Below are 14240 nucleotides of genomic sequence, written 5' to 3'. Positions count from 1 at the left end.
ACTATGCCAGAAATAAACAGAGCCCTTGTCTCTGCAAGAGGCAACTTGGAGATTGAGATTAATCTTGGCTTTCCCGCGGTATTCGAGACTGTCCGTTTTAAACACGGACATTGTGTCTGACCGGATTTTGATGAGAGAACCGTGAAACATTCAGGAAGGAAAGGGGCCAGAGAAAGTCAACGGTCTTTAGACCATCCAATGGAGTGTGGAGTCCCAGCCGGACCTCGGAGCAAGTGAAGCTTGAAGAATTTAATTATCCTTATCTAAACAATACTGAAAATATACTGCTCTTCAACCGTGCGATCTGCAATATCCCCACTTCAGTGCATTTATTCTCACAAAAATGTAGTCAGAATTAACATATTCATGCTTCTAAAAAAGCTGTGGGTACAATCAGAAACTTTCTTCGTCTGAATCCTATCTGAAAGCCATCTGAATTTCAAGTTGAAAGCAGATCGACCACGATTACTGAGGAAACATGCGGGAACCAACAAGAGCATTTACTACGAAGTAAACAGCAACTTTTCCTCCGAGTCTCCAGTTCAAAATACACTCTTCCCTCACGATACCTGGCTACGTCTCCAACTCCTAACTAGCTTCACCTCTCTCTCTCTCTCTCTGTCTCCGAAATGGCACCGCAATCGGATTAGTTGCTATTTTAAAAGATGCATTATCTCTCCAGAGTGGGGATTAGATCCGTCTCAGAACGCGCAGTGTAATTGGAGGTCACTTTCGGCAGGTAATCGCGGGAAGAATCTCCAAGTAGAAGAGAGTGAGGCAGGGTGCTGAAGGATTGAAGTGCTTTCAAGAACTTTAAACAAGCGACTACCCTAAACACCGATTCTTCAAGACTATCCATAACTACCGCGTGTATTTCTGCAAGAGGGGAACGCGCTCACGTTGACCACAAGGGCCATGGTGGGGACTGTCCATGGTGCTGAAATACATATGCCGCTGCCCGCGGTGCTGAAATCAGAAAAGCCGAACAACACTCGCATTGGGAATGTACAATTCATTTCGATAGCTCATGAAAAATGCTCTCTCCGAATAAGCAGCGTCGAAGGTGATGGATTAGCCTTGGAGGCAAAAAAGATGTTTCTTTTCCTCGCTTAGTGGAGGAACCAAATCGAAATAGAAGCAGAACATGTATCTTGTTCATTAAGGTGACATCTATCGAAGTTGTGTCATAAGGGAAAGAGTGATAACACATTAATGAGGCGGATGACATTTTTGTTATATTTCATTTAATGTTGACTTTTTTTTAACCTACGGTTAAAACTGGGAGAAAGTGGCAGTCCTGCGCAGCTCCAAGAAAAGTGTGAGACTAAGAAACGAGACTCTGCGCATCAATCCATCTCCACGGATTGGTAAGTTAATCCTCTGATAAGTGTAGCTGGAGGCAGCTTTTCCTAGTCTATGTAACACAATTCTGTAAGTTGGATTGTTCGGGCCTCATCCATTTGTCTTTGTAATATTTATGGATCATTAGTAAAACATCTTCTGAATCATTCAATAAAGCTGAGCTGACAAAGCTTCATTAGTAATCACATTTCACCAATAATTATATCTCCTCTGAATTAAGAGTTTTATTAGAGCCATAGAGATGTACAACATGGAAACAGATTCTTCAGTCCATCTCGTCCATGCCAACCAGATATCCTAAATTAATCTAGTCCCATTTGTCAGCATTGGTCCATATCCCCCGAAACTCTTCCCACTGATATACCCATCTAGAGGCCTTTTAAATGTTGTAATTGTACCACTTCCTCTGGCAGTTCATTTCATGCACACATCACCTTCTGCATGAAATATTTGCCCCTTAGATCCTTTTAAAATCTTTTCCCTCTCACCTTAAACCTATGCCCTCTACTTCTGGCATCTCCCACCCTGGAAAAAAGACTTTGACTATTCACCCCATGGTTTTATAAACCTTTATCAGGTCACCCCTCAGCCTCTGATGCTCCAGGGGAAATAGCCTCAGCTTATTGTGCCTCTTCATATAGCTCAAACCCTCCAATCCTGGCAATATCCTTGTATATCCTTCCTGAATCCTTTCAGGTTTTGTTACATTTTTTCAAAACCCCAGTAATCTATTGGAGCACTTGGGCAAATGGTCAACAGCCCAGGCTAGAACAAAAGTATGAATTTCTTAAGAAGCTTTAAATATGACACAACAATTTCATTACAGAAACTGAAGCTTTTTGTAGCAAAAACACCAGAGTTTCTATGCAAAATTTAAATGTGAACGTTTTTGAGATAATATTGATTTACAGATCAAAATGTCCCTATTGAATAGATACTGATCTTTATTACCACCTTGTTGACTGATTTAGGATGAGCTGTGCTGATAGATTTGACCGAGGTTAGAAGCAGGTAATCAATATTGGACCTAAGTATGCTCCAGTCTCCATTTACACCACTCCCACTTCACATTAACAATTAGCCAAGTAATTTCAAAGTCTCTTGTCTTTATTTTTAAGTACATACATTCCTCTTGTTGAAAATCATAAAACATCATTTTTGGGGATATATTTTACCAGCTGATTGCAATGTCTTCAAGGTCACTTAACAGCTATAAATACATATAATACATACCTTTATTATCCATAGTAATGTGCCTTACGTCTTCACTCACTGCTCTTAACTGATTTGCATAGAACAAGGTTATTTTAATTAATGTTTGTCGCCCTACTCTTTTGGATGTGCTGCTGTTTACTTTCCATCCATCTATTGTTCTGTATTGACTATTTGGATAAAATTCAAACTTTAGTCGGATTAAACAGACATTGGATTTCTTCTCATTATTTGGATATCTTGAAATCCATTGGCATCACTGCAAATTTCCTCTGAATATTATGGTTGTTTGGAACAGAATTGGAGAATTTGGTGCCCTTATCCATTGATCAAACAGTGTGTTATATTGTCATCAGTTATCAAGTCAGCCAATGGTTGAAATTATGTTTAAAAGAACATCTGATAGTTCACACCTAGACATGATTGTATTTAGAAGGTCAAATTTAAGTTTCAAAATTTGATTTAAGTTTCAAAATTTCAAAATAAGTCTCTTATATTGTAGTCCCAAAGCTCTCACCTAAAATGCCATTGAGGCCGATGGGTCAATTGAAGATTTCAAAACTGATTTTGGTAGATTATTGTGAGGTAAGTGTATTAAGAGATTTCCAGCACTTCACTCTCGACCCTTAAGCTCAGATCAGCTATGATCTAGTTGAATATTGGCACAATTTTGAGAAACTCTTGTTGCTATGTAATCACTGATCAATGGATTACAGTAACATTAGGTATAATGATATTGAATGCATCCTTTTTGATTCAAATATGTTACTCATTTCTTCAGGGGCAGAGGTCACTATTCTTCGTGAATGAATCCACCTTGTTTAGGATCCAGCTCTAAATGCTTCCAGGAAAATGCTGAGTCCCTGTTGGACAATAACAGGTTGTCTACTGGAGTTCATTAATTGTCCTCAATGCGACCACACACCAAAGCAAAGGTTCTTTATGAAGTTAAAGTTTTTTCCATCATTATGGTGGTTACTTCTGGGTTCATTAGTGTTTCCTCACTGTGCGCACACTTTAGTTTTCAAAGTTGGTGTTGTTGGACCATGGAACTGTGATCCAATTTTTTCCAAGGCTCTTCCAGGTATGGCAGCCAAGCTGGCAGTTGATCGAATTAACAAACATAGTTCCTTACACAACAGGTATAAGCTCGAACATGTGGTGCTTCAGGATGATTGCCAGACTTCAAAGGCACTCAGTAACTTTGTGGAGTTTGAAGAACATGCGTCTATATTTTTGGGCCCAGTAAACCCAGGCTATTGTGAGGCAGCTTCACTTTTGGGCAAGAACTGGAATAAGGGAATCTTTTCATGGGCCTGTGTTAACTTTCAACTTGATAATGCCAACAGCTACCCTACGTTTGTGAGGACCTTACAATCACCTGTCAGGGTTTTGTTTAGTGTGATGAAGCATTTTCTCTGGGCTCATATTGGTATCATATCTTCAAATGAAAATATCTGGGTAGACACTGCCAACAAAGTATCCAATGCTCTCAGGTACAATGGACTTCCAATTGGAATTGTCACCTCGATGGGATTCACTGATGAAGATATGATGAAAACATTAACAAAGATTAAAAATGTTCCTGACCTTCGAAGTAAGTTTCTGTTAAAGAGAAGTTCCTTGGCCATATGTAAATGTGTGTATGTCTCTATCCATTGATGAATCAGGTAACATATGAAAAGAGTATAAGACATACTGCTTCAAATTTGCTCAATTTCTACTTAATGATAGACGGCTCATTGGTTCAAATCAAAGAATGCAAAATATACTCGCAAGTATAACATGATTAATTATTGCAGCATTATTCATGTTTTTGATTGTGCAAAGGCATGTAGGTGCCAACGTTTACACACGCTCACACACATACATATAGACACAGACATAAAAACAGAAGTAGTCTTGAAACAATTTTCATATAGATTGGAAAAGAGGCTCCAATATAATCACAAAGAATATCAATCTAAATATCCAAACACTTCTGAGGTAAAGAGTGTTTGACAATAGAGACTTCAAACCAAGCAAACAAGTTCATGGTCCACAGGACCACAGTGTTCCCTGACTTCCTGTATGTATTTGGAAGGAGACCATAAGATCATAAGACATAGGAGCAGAAATTAGGCTATTTGGCCCATTGGGTCTGCTCTGCCATTTGATCATGGTTGAGAGGTTTTTCGATCCAATTTTCCACTTTCTCCCTGTAACCTTTGATCCCCTCGGCAATCAAGAGCATATCTATCTCTGTTTTAAATATACTCAATGACCTACCCTTCACAGCCTTCTGTGGCAATGAATTCCACAGATTCCCCACTGTTTGGCTAAAGAAGTTTCTCCTTATCTCCATTCTAAAGGGTCTTCCTTTTACTCTAAGGCAGTGCCCTTGGTTCTCGTCTCTCCTGCTAATGGAAACATCTTCCCAACATCCACTCTGTCCAGGCCATTCAATATTCAGTAAGTTTCAATCAGATCCCCCTCATTCTTTCAAATTCCATTGAATACAGTTCCAGAGTCTTCAAGCGTTACTGGACTATGTAGAGCAGACACCTCAAGTCCTTGAACAAAATATCATCAGCAACAACTTTACAAAATCCTGCAAAGTTCACTGGCAGGATAGATGCTCCAACATCAGTGTCTGCTCTCAGCCCGACATCCCCTACATTGGTTAATATCAAACAGATGTATTGGGTGGTCTATTTTTTGCTTACATTCCTGACTCAAGTCTCCTAAATCAAAGTCTCTGCTTTGAGCTTTACAAAGATATTGCAAGGATTGGAAGGTTTGAACTACAGGGAGAGGTTGAATAGACAGGGGCTGTTTTCCCTGGAGTGTCAGAGGTTAAGCAGCGACCTTATAGAGGTTTATAAAATCATGAAGGGCATGGATAGGTGAGTAGCCAAGCTTTTCTTTCCTGGGGTAGGGGAGTCCAAAACTAGAGGGTATAGATTTAGGGTGAGAGGGGAAAGATTTAAAAGGGACTTAAGAGGCAACTTTTTCATGCAGAGGGTAGTGCTTGTATGGAATGAACTGCCAGAGGAAGTGGTGGAGGCTGGTACAATTACAACATTTAAAAGGCATCTGGATGGGTATATGAATAGGAAGAGTTCAAGGGATATGGACGAAATGCTAGCAAATGAGACTAGATTAATTTAAAAATCACACAACACCAGGTTATAGTCCAACAGGTTTAATTGGAAGCACACTAGCTTTCGGAGTGACGCTCCTTCATCAGGTGATAGTGGAGGGCTCGATCGTAACACAGAGTTTATAGCACAAATTTGCAGTGTGATGTAACTGAAATTATACATCGAAAAATTGATTGTCTGTTAAGCCTTTCATCTATTAGAATACAGTGATAGTTTAATTTAGGATATCTTGTAATTATGGATGAGTTGGACTGCATAGTCTATGCTATAAATCTTTATGACTCAGTTGGAGGATCTGAGCTACAGGGAGACGCTGAACAGGCTGGGGCTGTTTTCCCTGGACCGTTGCAGGCTGAGGGGTGACCTTATAGAGGTTTACAAAATTATGAGGGTCATGGATAGGGTAAATAGGCAAAGTCTTTTCCCTGGGGTCGGGGAGTCCAGAACTAGGGGGCATAGGTTTAGGGTGAGAGGGGAAAGATATAAAAGAGACCTATGGGGCAACTTTTTCACACAGAGAGTGAGTGTATGGAATGAGCTGCCAGAGGGAGTGTGGATGCTGGTACAATTGCAACATTTAAGAGGCATTTGGATGGGTATATGAAAAGGAAGAGTTTGGAGGGATATGGGTCGGGTGCTGGCAGGTGGGACTAGACTGGATTGGGATATCTGGTCAGCATGGACGGGTTGGACCGAATGGTCTGTTTCCATTCTGTACATCTCTATGACTCTATGACTGTATGACTCTATATCTCTATGGCAAGCACTTACTGGGGGTGCAGAGGAAACACTTGATGATGTCATCAAAACCTCCCTGATAAAATACAACATTCCCACTGAATTGTGGAATTTCCTATCCACGACTACTCACGAAGAAGTATCTGTGAAGGTGCCAGCCATTCCAAGCAGCTCCAATAGGCCCAGGCCCAGTTGGAGGCTGGATGCAGGTGGAGGCCCAGGCGCAGGTGGAGGCCAAGTGCAGGTGGAGACCCAGGCTCAGGTGGAGGCCGAGTGCAGGTGGAGACCCAGGCTCAGGTGGAGGCCAAGTGCAGGTGGAGGCTGAGTGCAGGTGGAGACCCAGGTGCAGGTGGAGGCCGAGTGCAGGTGGAGACCCAGGTGCAGGTGGAGGCCGAGTGCAGGTGGAGGCCGAGTGCAGGTGGAGACCCAGGTGCAGGTGGAGGCCGAGTGCAGGTGGAGGCCGAGTGCAGGTGGAGACCCAGGTGCAGGTGGAGGCCGAGTGCAGGTGGAGGCCCAGGCTCAGGTGGAGGCCAAGTGCAGGTGGAGGCCCAGACCCAGGTGGAGGCCGAGTGCAGGTGGAGGCCCAGGCTCAGGTGGAGGCCGAGTGCAGGTGGAGGCCCAGACCCAGGTGGAGGCCGAGTGCAGAAGCTGAAGGAGCCTGTGAAAACGCAAACAGCACTCACAACCATGTCAGCAAACATGACCTTTTCCTCCATTGTAGCAGGGTATACAGATTCAGAATTAGAGTGTCTAATTACCTCAGGACTTGCAACTCCAGAGTTGAAGCAGTTTGCCCCTAGTTCAGAGAGTCTGTCAAGAAGAAGAAGAAACATTAAAAATGTTAATTTAGTCTTTTTATTTAATATTTGTTAACTTTATCCTTTATTCAACCTCATCATATTAGTGTATTCAAGACTTGTTATGATCCCCACTAAGCTGAATATTGGACATGCAAGGTCCCAGTCAAAAACCTCTCCTGATGGAATGTTGATTTTGCCTTCCTTTTTGTTAATCCCGAAGGTCAGTTACTGAACCTGTTCAGAAGAGGCTATACTGTACTTTTAACAAAAGAATATAAAAGTTTATTATCCAAAAGAAAAGAAAAAACTACATTACACTAGATGATAGAAAAAAAGAAAGATCTCATTGCAAACAACAGAAAGAATGATTTATTCTTTCATCTCAACAATATCCTCATAGACACTCAAGCCTCATTGAAGAGTCACCCTCATCTCCACAATAACGTTTTTCGCTCAACTGGGAAAGTTGTAATCATTTTTGCTTTGGCAAATTGCTTCATATTCACTTGGTACAATTTTCCTAAGTTAATATTCCTTGTCAAGATCCTTAAAGCAACTGCTAACTCAGGTCATCATCGTTTGACATACGTTCCAGGATGTCTTCCTCTCTGAAATCTCCATAACCTTCAGATTCTAGACCTTTCTTCTCACTGACTTCTCAGCAACTCAAAACCCCTCCCTCATCCTGATGCTTGGAGATTGCTCAAGAGCAGCACATCTGCTGTTTTGAGCTACCTCTGAACCTACTCTGGCCTCTCCCATCTCTCACTGTCTGTGGTAGTCTTAAAATCTAAGTCAGCAAACACATTAGCATTAGCTCCCTCGATTTATTGCTGGGTCATTTAGCTGAATCACATGGCTTCTCGTCATTACTCCTTTGAACTGACTGTTTAAAAAGCCCAGGCGAAAGTGAGGACTGCAGATGCTGGAGATTAGAATCGAAAGGGTGGTGTTGGAAAAGCACAGCAGGTCAGGCAGCATCCGAGGAGCAGGAGAATTGATGTTTCGGGCAAAAGCCCTTCATCAGGATGGAAAGTCTTTCTGACCTTTATAAAAGCCAAATCAAATCTTCGCAGATTTGAAAACTAAACCCATTTCTTTCCTCCGCTTTAGAAGTGAAGTTTATAATGGTAATAATATGAGATTTTATTCCAGATTGTTTGGGCTAAGGTCATGTCAATGTCCTGCTTACACGATGAGGGATCTTGAGGTATTTATTCATTCATTGCGAAAGTGTCTATATTGAAATAGTGCAATTGCTATTCCGTGTTATAATTACACACAGGGCCTCTGGAGGAATAGTTATATTCTGAAAGCAAAGGCTGACTAAAAGTATGAACAAATAGCTTGTAGGAAACATGCAATCATATACCCCGGATGACAAAAGTTATTTCAGTCAAAAAGATAAAGGAAACATATTAAAGGTGAAATAAAGAATCAGGCCCTTGAGGAACATAAAGGAATCTGGAAAGAACTTAAACAAGGAATTAGGAGGGCAAAGAGGAGCCATGAAGTGTCCCTGGTGAGTAGAATTAAGGACAATGCCAAGATCCTTTATAAAAACATCAGGAACAAGAGGGTAGCTAGGGAGAGGGTAGGTCCACTCAAAGATAAAGGAGGGAAATTATGCATGGAACCAGCAAAAGTGAGTGAGGTCCTTAATGCATACGTTGCATTGGTATTCACCAAGGAGAGTACACAAATGATGGCATGATTAGGGAGAGTGTGTTGATATTTTAGGGCATGTCAATATTAACAAAGGGACCTGTTGGTTGTTTTGAAAAACGTTCAGGTAGATAAATCCCCACAAATCTATCCCAGGATGCCGAAGGAGTCAAGGGAGGAAATTAGTGGAGCCTTGACAGAGATCTTTGGGTTACTGGATTAGTGGTGCTGGAAGAGCACAGCAGTTCAGGCAGCATCCAACGAGCAGCGAAATCGACGTTTCGGGCAAAAGCCTTCATCAGAGATCTTTGGTACAATTACAACATTGATAAGGTATCTGGATGGGTATATGAATAGGAAGAGTTTACAGGGATATGGGTCAAATGCTGGCAAATGGGACTGGATTCATTTAGGATATCTCATTGGCAAAGGATCCGTTTCTGTGCCCTATTTCTCTATGACTCTATTTTTGTATTCTCTTTAGCCATAGGCAAAGTTACAGAAGACTGGACAATAGCCAATGCTATTCCTTTGTTTAAAAACAGCGATAGCGACAATCCAGGGAATTACAGGCTGGTGAGCCTTACATCAGTGGGAGGGAAATTTTTGGAGAAGATTCTTACGGACAGGATTAACTTGCATTTGGAAAAGAATGGACTTATTAGGGATAGTCAGCATGGATTTGTGTTGGGGAAGTCTTACAAATTGGATTGAGGTTTTTGAGGAAGTAATGAAGATGATTGATAAGGGTAGGTTAGTGGATGTTGTCTACATGGACTTAAATTAAACATTTGAGGTCCGTTATGGTGGGCTGTTCGAGAAAATGAAGACACATGGGATCCATGGTGAGCTGATAAGGTGAGTATAAAATTGGCTTGGTGATGTAAGATAAAGGGCTGTTATGGAGGATGTTTTTTCACTGGAGGTCTGTGACCAATAATGTTCTGCAATAATCAGTGCTGGGATATCTGTTGTTTGTGATATGCATGTACATAAATGAGTTGGATAAAAATGTAGGAGGTCTGAATTGTAGAATAGAATAGAATAAAATATCCTTTATTGCCAATTCATTGATGATATGAGAATTGGTGGAGTTATGTATTATGTGGAAGGTCAAAGAAAACAATAAAATATAGATCCGTGGAAAGTTGGGAGGAGAAATAACAGATGGAGTTTAATCTGGACAGGAATGAGGTGATCCATTTTAGGAGGTCAAATGCAAGAGGAAAGTATACAGCATACAGAGGTACATTTAGGAGCATTGACATAGAGAGGGATCTTAGGGTCCAAGTCCATAGCACCCTGAAAGTGGCAACTCGAGTGGATAAGGTGGTAAACAAAGTGTACGGCATGCTTGCCTTTATTGGTTCAGCATTGAGTATAAAAGTTGGCGAGTCGTGTTGCAGCTGTATAACACGTTAGTTATACCACATTTGGAGTATTGTGTGCAGTTTTGGTCATCACACGATAGGGGAGGTTCTGGAGAGAGTTAGTCAAGATTTTAATCGTGAATAATGGAACAGGCTTGAGGGACAACCCTTTTTCCTTTGGATAAAGTACATTTTTAATGAATAAAACTGTACCATCAGCCATAATGGGATTCAAACCCAGGTTCAAGAATATCACCTGAGTCTCTGAATTAATAGTAATAATATCACTGGACCAACACCTCCCCGATTTTTGTATTTCATAATATCCAGGAATTAAAATTAATGGCAACCATGTAACTACTGTCAATTGTTATAAAAACCATTAGGGAAGGAAACATCACTCTTACTTGGATATGACTCCAGACCCAAAATATAGTTGACTTTAAACTGACCACTGGGTAATAAATGGTGACCTAGCCAGTGATGTCCTCTTCCCACAAATGAACAAAAAAAAAATCCAGTTTTATATCATTCAGAATGACTTTTCTTTACAAAGACACGTTTTCACAAACCTTTTGTTATCCTGAAGTGTTCCATTTAGGGTTGGGTAATAAAGGCAAAGCCATCACAGTATTACTCTTTCATTACAGAGAGACAACTGGTAGTGTGGTGAGTTTAACCTGACTGTCACCACACCATAGGAAAGGGGCAAGGTTGAGAAGGTGAGATTTTTGTGGTGACCTCAACTAGTGTGTACTTTTCCAGCACTATTCTAATCCTGACTCTAATCTCCAGCATCTGCAGTACCCATGCTTTTGAAGTCATTCTGCACTGCAAATCAGCCAACTGAGCTAGGTGAAGCCCAGTTGGGAAACACAGTGGTGATGAAAGATGAGTAATACATAATTGTTAATTTTGGAACATGGATTTTTAAAATGCAATGGATTTTAGTTAGCTCTAAAAGATAGTTGCGAAAGGTCAAATACATCAGCATATGACTTCAGCCAACTGCTTAGCAGACCCATATGTTGTTAATGGATAAAATGTTTCTAATCTGAGTTAATGACAAGCACAATAAACACATTAAGACATTCAGTTTCATTTGGACTTCAGAATAGCAAGATAGTTAAGAAGAATTTGGAGCACAGTCTAGAAGATAGAATAGCTCCTCCGAGTAGAGAACCACTTTATCCCAGTTTGGGGGAACCAGTAACCACAGCGGAAGTTGCTTCTAGCCAGTGGAGTTTCTAAGCCAGGAGAGTCAGAAAAGATGTGACCACAAAAAAAACCTTCAGCAATTCCAGGGACTCCAGGGAAAGACATCAGGAAGCACCAGTTAAGTACAAATTAAAAAGGAGCGAGATGGTAATATTCCTCTGAGGTTGAGTCTCTGTAATAGATGGTGTTGGGCATCAGATTGAAGCTTTGTTTTAATTTTATAGTCAGCTCTTTCCAACGGCTTTCCACACATATGTAGCTATGTTCATTTATTTCTTCATTTGTATAATAAACTTAGGTTCTGTTGTTAAGGGACGTTTGCAGCTTCATGTGAACATCTTTCAATAAATATGTACCGTGTTAACCATCTGCAAAATATTAAGTATTTAATCTATGAACCAGACTGATTCCTGGGATTGCAGGGTTGACATATGAAGAGAGGTTGAGTCAGTTAGGATTATATTCACTGGAAGAAAATGAATTTTTCAGGAAGGGCTTATGCCCGAAATGACAATTCTCTTTCTCCTCAGATGCTGCTGACCTGTTGTGCTTTTCCATTGCCACACTCTCTTATATTCATTGGAGTTCAGAAGAAATCTATTAAATTCTAAAAGAGCTAAAGATGCTAAATGCAGAAAGGATGTGCTTGATGGTGGTGGAGTCTAGAACTAGGGGTCACGGCCAAAGGATACAGGGAAAACATTTTGGGACTGAGATGATGAGAAATTTCTTCCTCCAAAGAGTGAATTTGCTCCCACAGAAAGCAATTGAAGCCAAAACGTTTTATGAATTCAAGAAAGATTTGAGTATAACACTTGAGGATTAAGGGATCAAATGAAATGGGGAAACGTGGGAACAGGCTATTGAGTTGGGCGATCAGACACGATCGTAATGAATGACGGAGATGCCTCAAAGGGCCGAATGGCCTACTCTTGCTCCTGTTTTCTTTGTTTCTATGAAGCCAGGTTTCATTCTGCAGTTTGAATTAGATTAGATTAGACTAGATTACTTACAGTGTGGAAACAGGCCCTTCGGCCCAACATGTCCACACCGACCCTCTGAAGAGGGACCAACCCAGACCCATTCCCCGACACATACCCCTTCACCTAACACTACGGGCAATTTAGCATGGCCAATTCACCTAATCTGCACATCTTTGGACTGTGGGAGGAAACTGGAGCACCCGGAGGAAACCCACGCAGACACGGGAAGAGTGTGCAAACTCCATACAGACAGTTGCCCAGGGTCCCTGGCACTGTGAGGCAGCAATGCTAACTACTGAGCCACCGTGCCACCCCTTAATACATTGAAGAACATAATTTAAGAATGCAACCGTTTTCTGACCGGGAATCGAACCTGGGCCGCAGCGGTAAAAGCGCCAAATCCTAACCACGAAACCACCAGGGAATCTTAAGATCAACCCAAGTTATTTACTTCATAGTGTTATAGTCCCAGACAATTACCTTTATGTATATTATTGTTCGGAACCAGTAATATTGTTGCTTATAGTGGACAAAGTTTGAAAACCCAGCTACATACTAAAAGAATAAAACCACAATATTCCTCAGTTTTGAACTAAAATGAGAATAAACTTCACTGCAACAAATTAGAAAAGTAGAACACTCGACAAGATATGAGTACTCTAACATCCAGAATTAACTTGAGGTACACATGGGTCCGTAGGCAAACTCTCGTTAGATGAGGTCAAGATTTCTCAGAAATCCACCACACGTTAAATGACACTGTGAATCAGCAAATCGTATTAAACTTGGCCTTCCTCACAAGGAATTTAAATTCTTCACTTTCTGAGATCTAACCTCAGTTGCCCAAGGCAGGAATTGAACCCGGGTCTCTGGCGTCATAAGGTAGCAGTGCTAACCACTGTGCCACTCTAAATTATTCAGTGTTATTATTATTTGGGACCATAACAACAGTTCAAAGAAACAGTTTTTGAATTTCAAGATACAATTATGACATGAACCCTTGCCACTGAGTTATTTTTCCTCATGAATGACATATATTTTTGTTTGATCATGGATATCACGGTCTCTTTAAATGCTAATTAGTAAAATTTCATTTGTTCTCCTTCTGACTCTCAACAGCTTTCTTGCTCCTGAAGAAGAATCTGGCTCTTGATGGATCTAGTTCAATGAACGGCCCACTACTCTTTAGTAATGCTACCAAATACCTCTGTGTTGGCCAAGGCTTTTTTATTGAGGCGAGGGAGTGGGAAGGGTTAATCATTTGAGGCCTTCATCTGAGCTTCTCCAACCACGGTCATTGGAGACGAGTCAAGTTGTGATTCTGAGTGGGATTTTCCACTTTCCCCAGTCTTGGAATGTCAAAGCTAACCCTTGCTGTTGTTTTAGATTAGATTAGATTCCCTACAGTGTGGAAACAGGCTCTTCGGCCCAACCAGTCCACACTGACCCTCCGAAGAGTAACCCACCCAGCCCTCTTTCCCTTCTGACTAATGCACGTAACACTATGGGCAATTTAGCATGGCCAATTCACCTGACTTGTACATCTTTGTGACTCTGGGAGGAAACCGGAGCACCCAGAGAAAACCCACGCAAACATGGGGAGAATGTGCAAACTCCACACAGACAGTTGCCCGAGGCTGGAATCGAACCTGGGACCCTGGTGCTGTGAGGCAGCAGTGCTAACCACCATGCCACCCCATTAGAATAATTGGCATAGACTGAGAAATGAAACTCTTTTGCTTTGTAATG

General features: G+C 41.2%; 1 protein-coding gene across 1 annotated transcript in view; it reads left to right on the top strand.

Annotated features, from left to right (window-relative positions):
• Nucleotides 1-533: 533 nt before the first annotated feature.
• gucy2f (guanylate cyclase 2F, retinal) overlaps nt 534-14240 on the top strand; it is a 213056-nt gene continuing 199349 nt past the window's right edge. Inside the window, exons 1-2 of the mRNA XM_072576829.1 lie at nt 534-1367; nt 3356-4171. Of these exons, the coding sequence (XP_072432930.1) occupies nt 3427-4171 (745 nt within the window). The 5' untranslated portion in view covers nt 534-1367; nt 3356-3426. The remainder of the gene's footprint in view (nt 1368-3355; nt 4172-14240) is intronic.

Source organism: Chiloscyllium punctatum, chromosome 9, assembly GCF_047496795.1.
Source record: "Chiloscyllium punctatum isolate Juve2018m chromosome 9, sChiPun1.3, whole genome shotgun sequence".
Taxonomy (NCBI): Eukaryota; Metazoa; Chordata; class Chondrichthyes; order Orectolobiformes; family Hemiscylliidae; genus Chiloscyllium; species Chiloscyllium punctatum.
The sequence above is the reverse complement of the archived record's forward strand: the minus strand, read 5'-3'. Positions and strand labels throughout refer to the sequence as shown.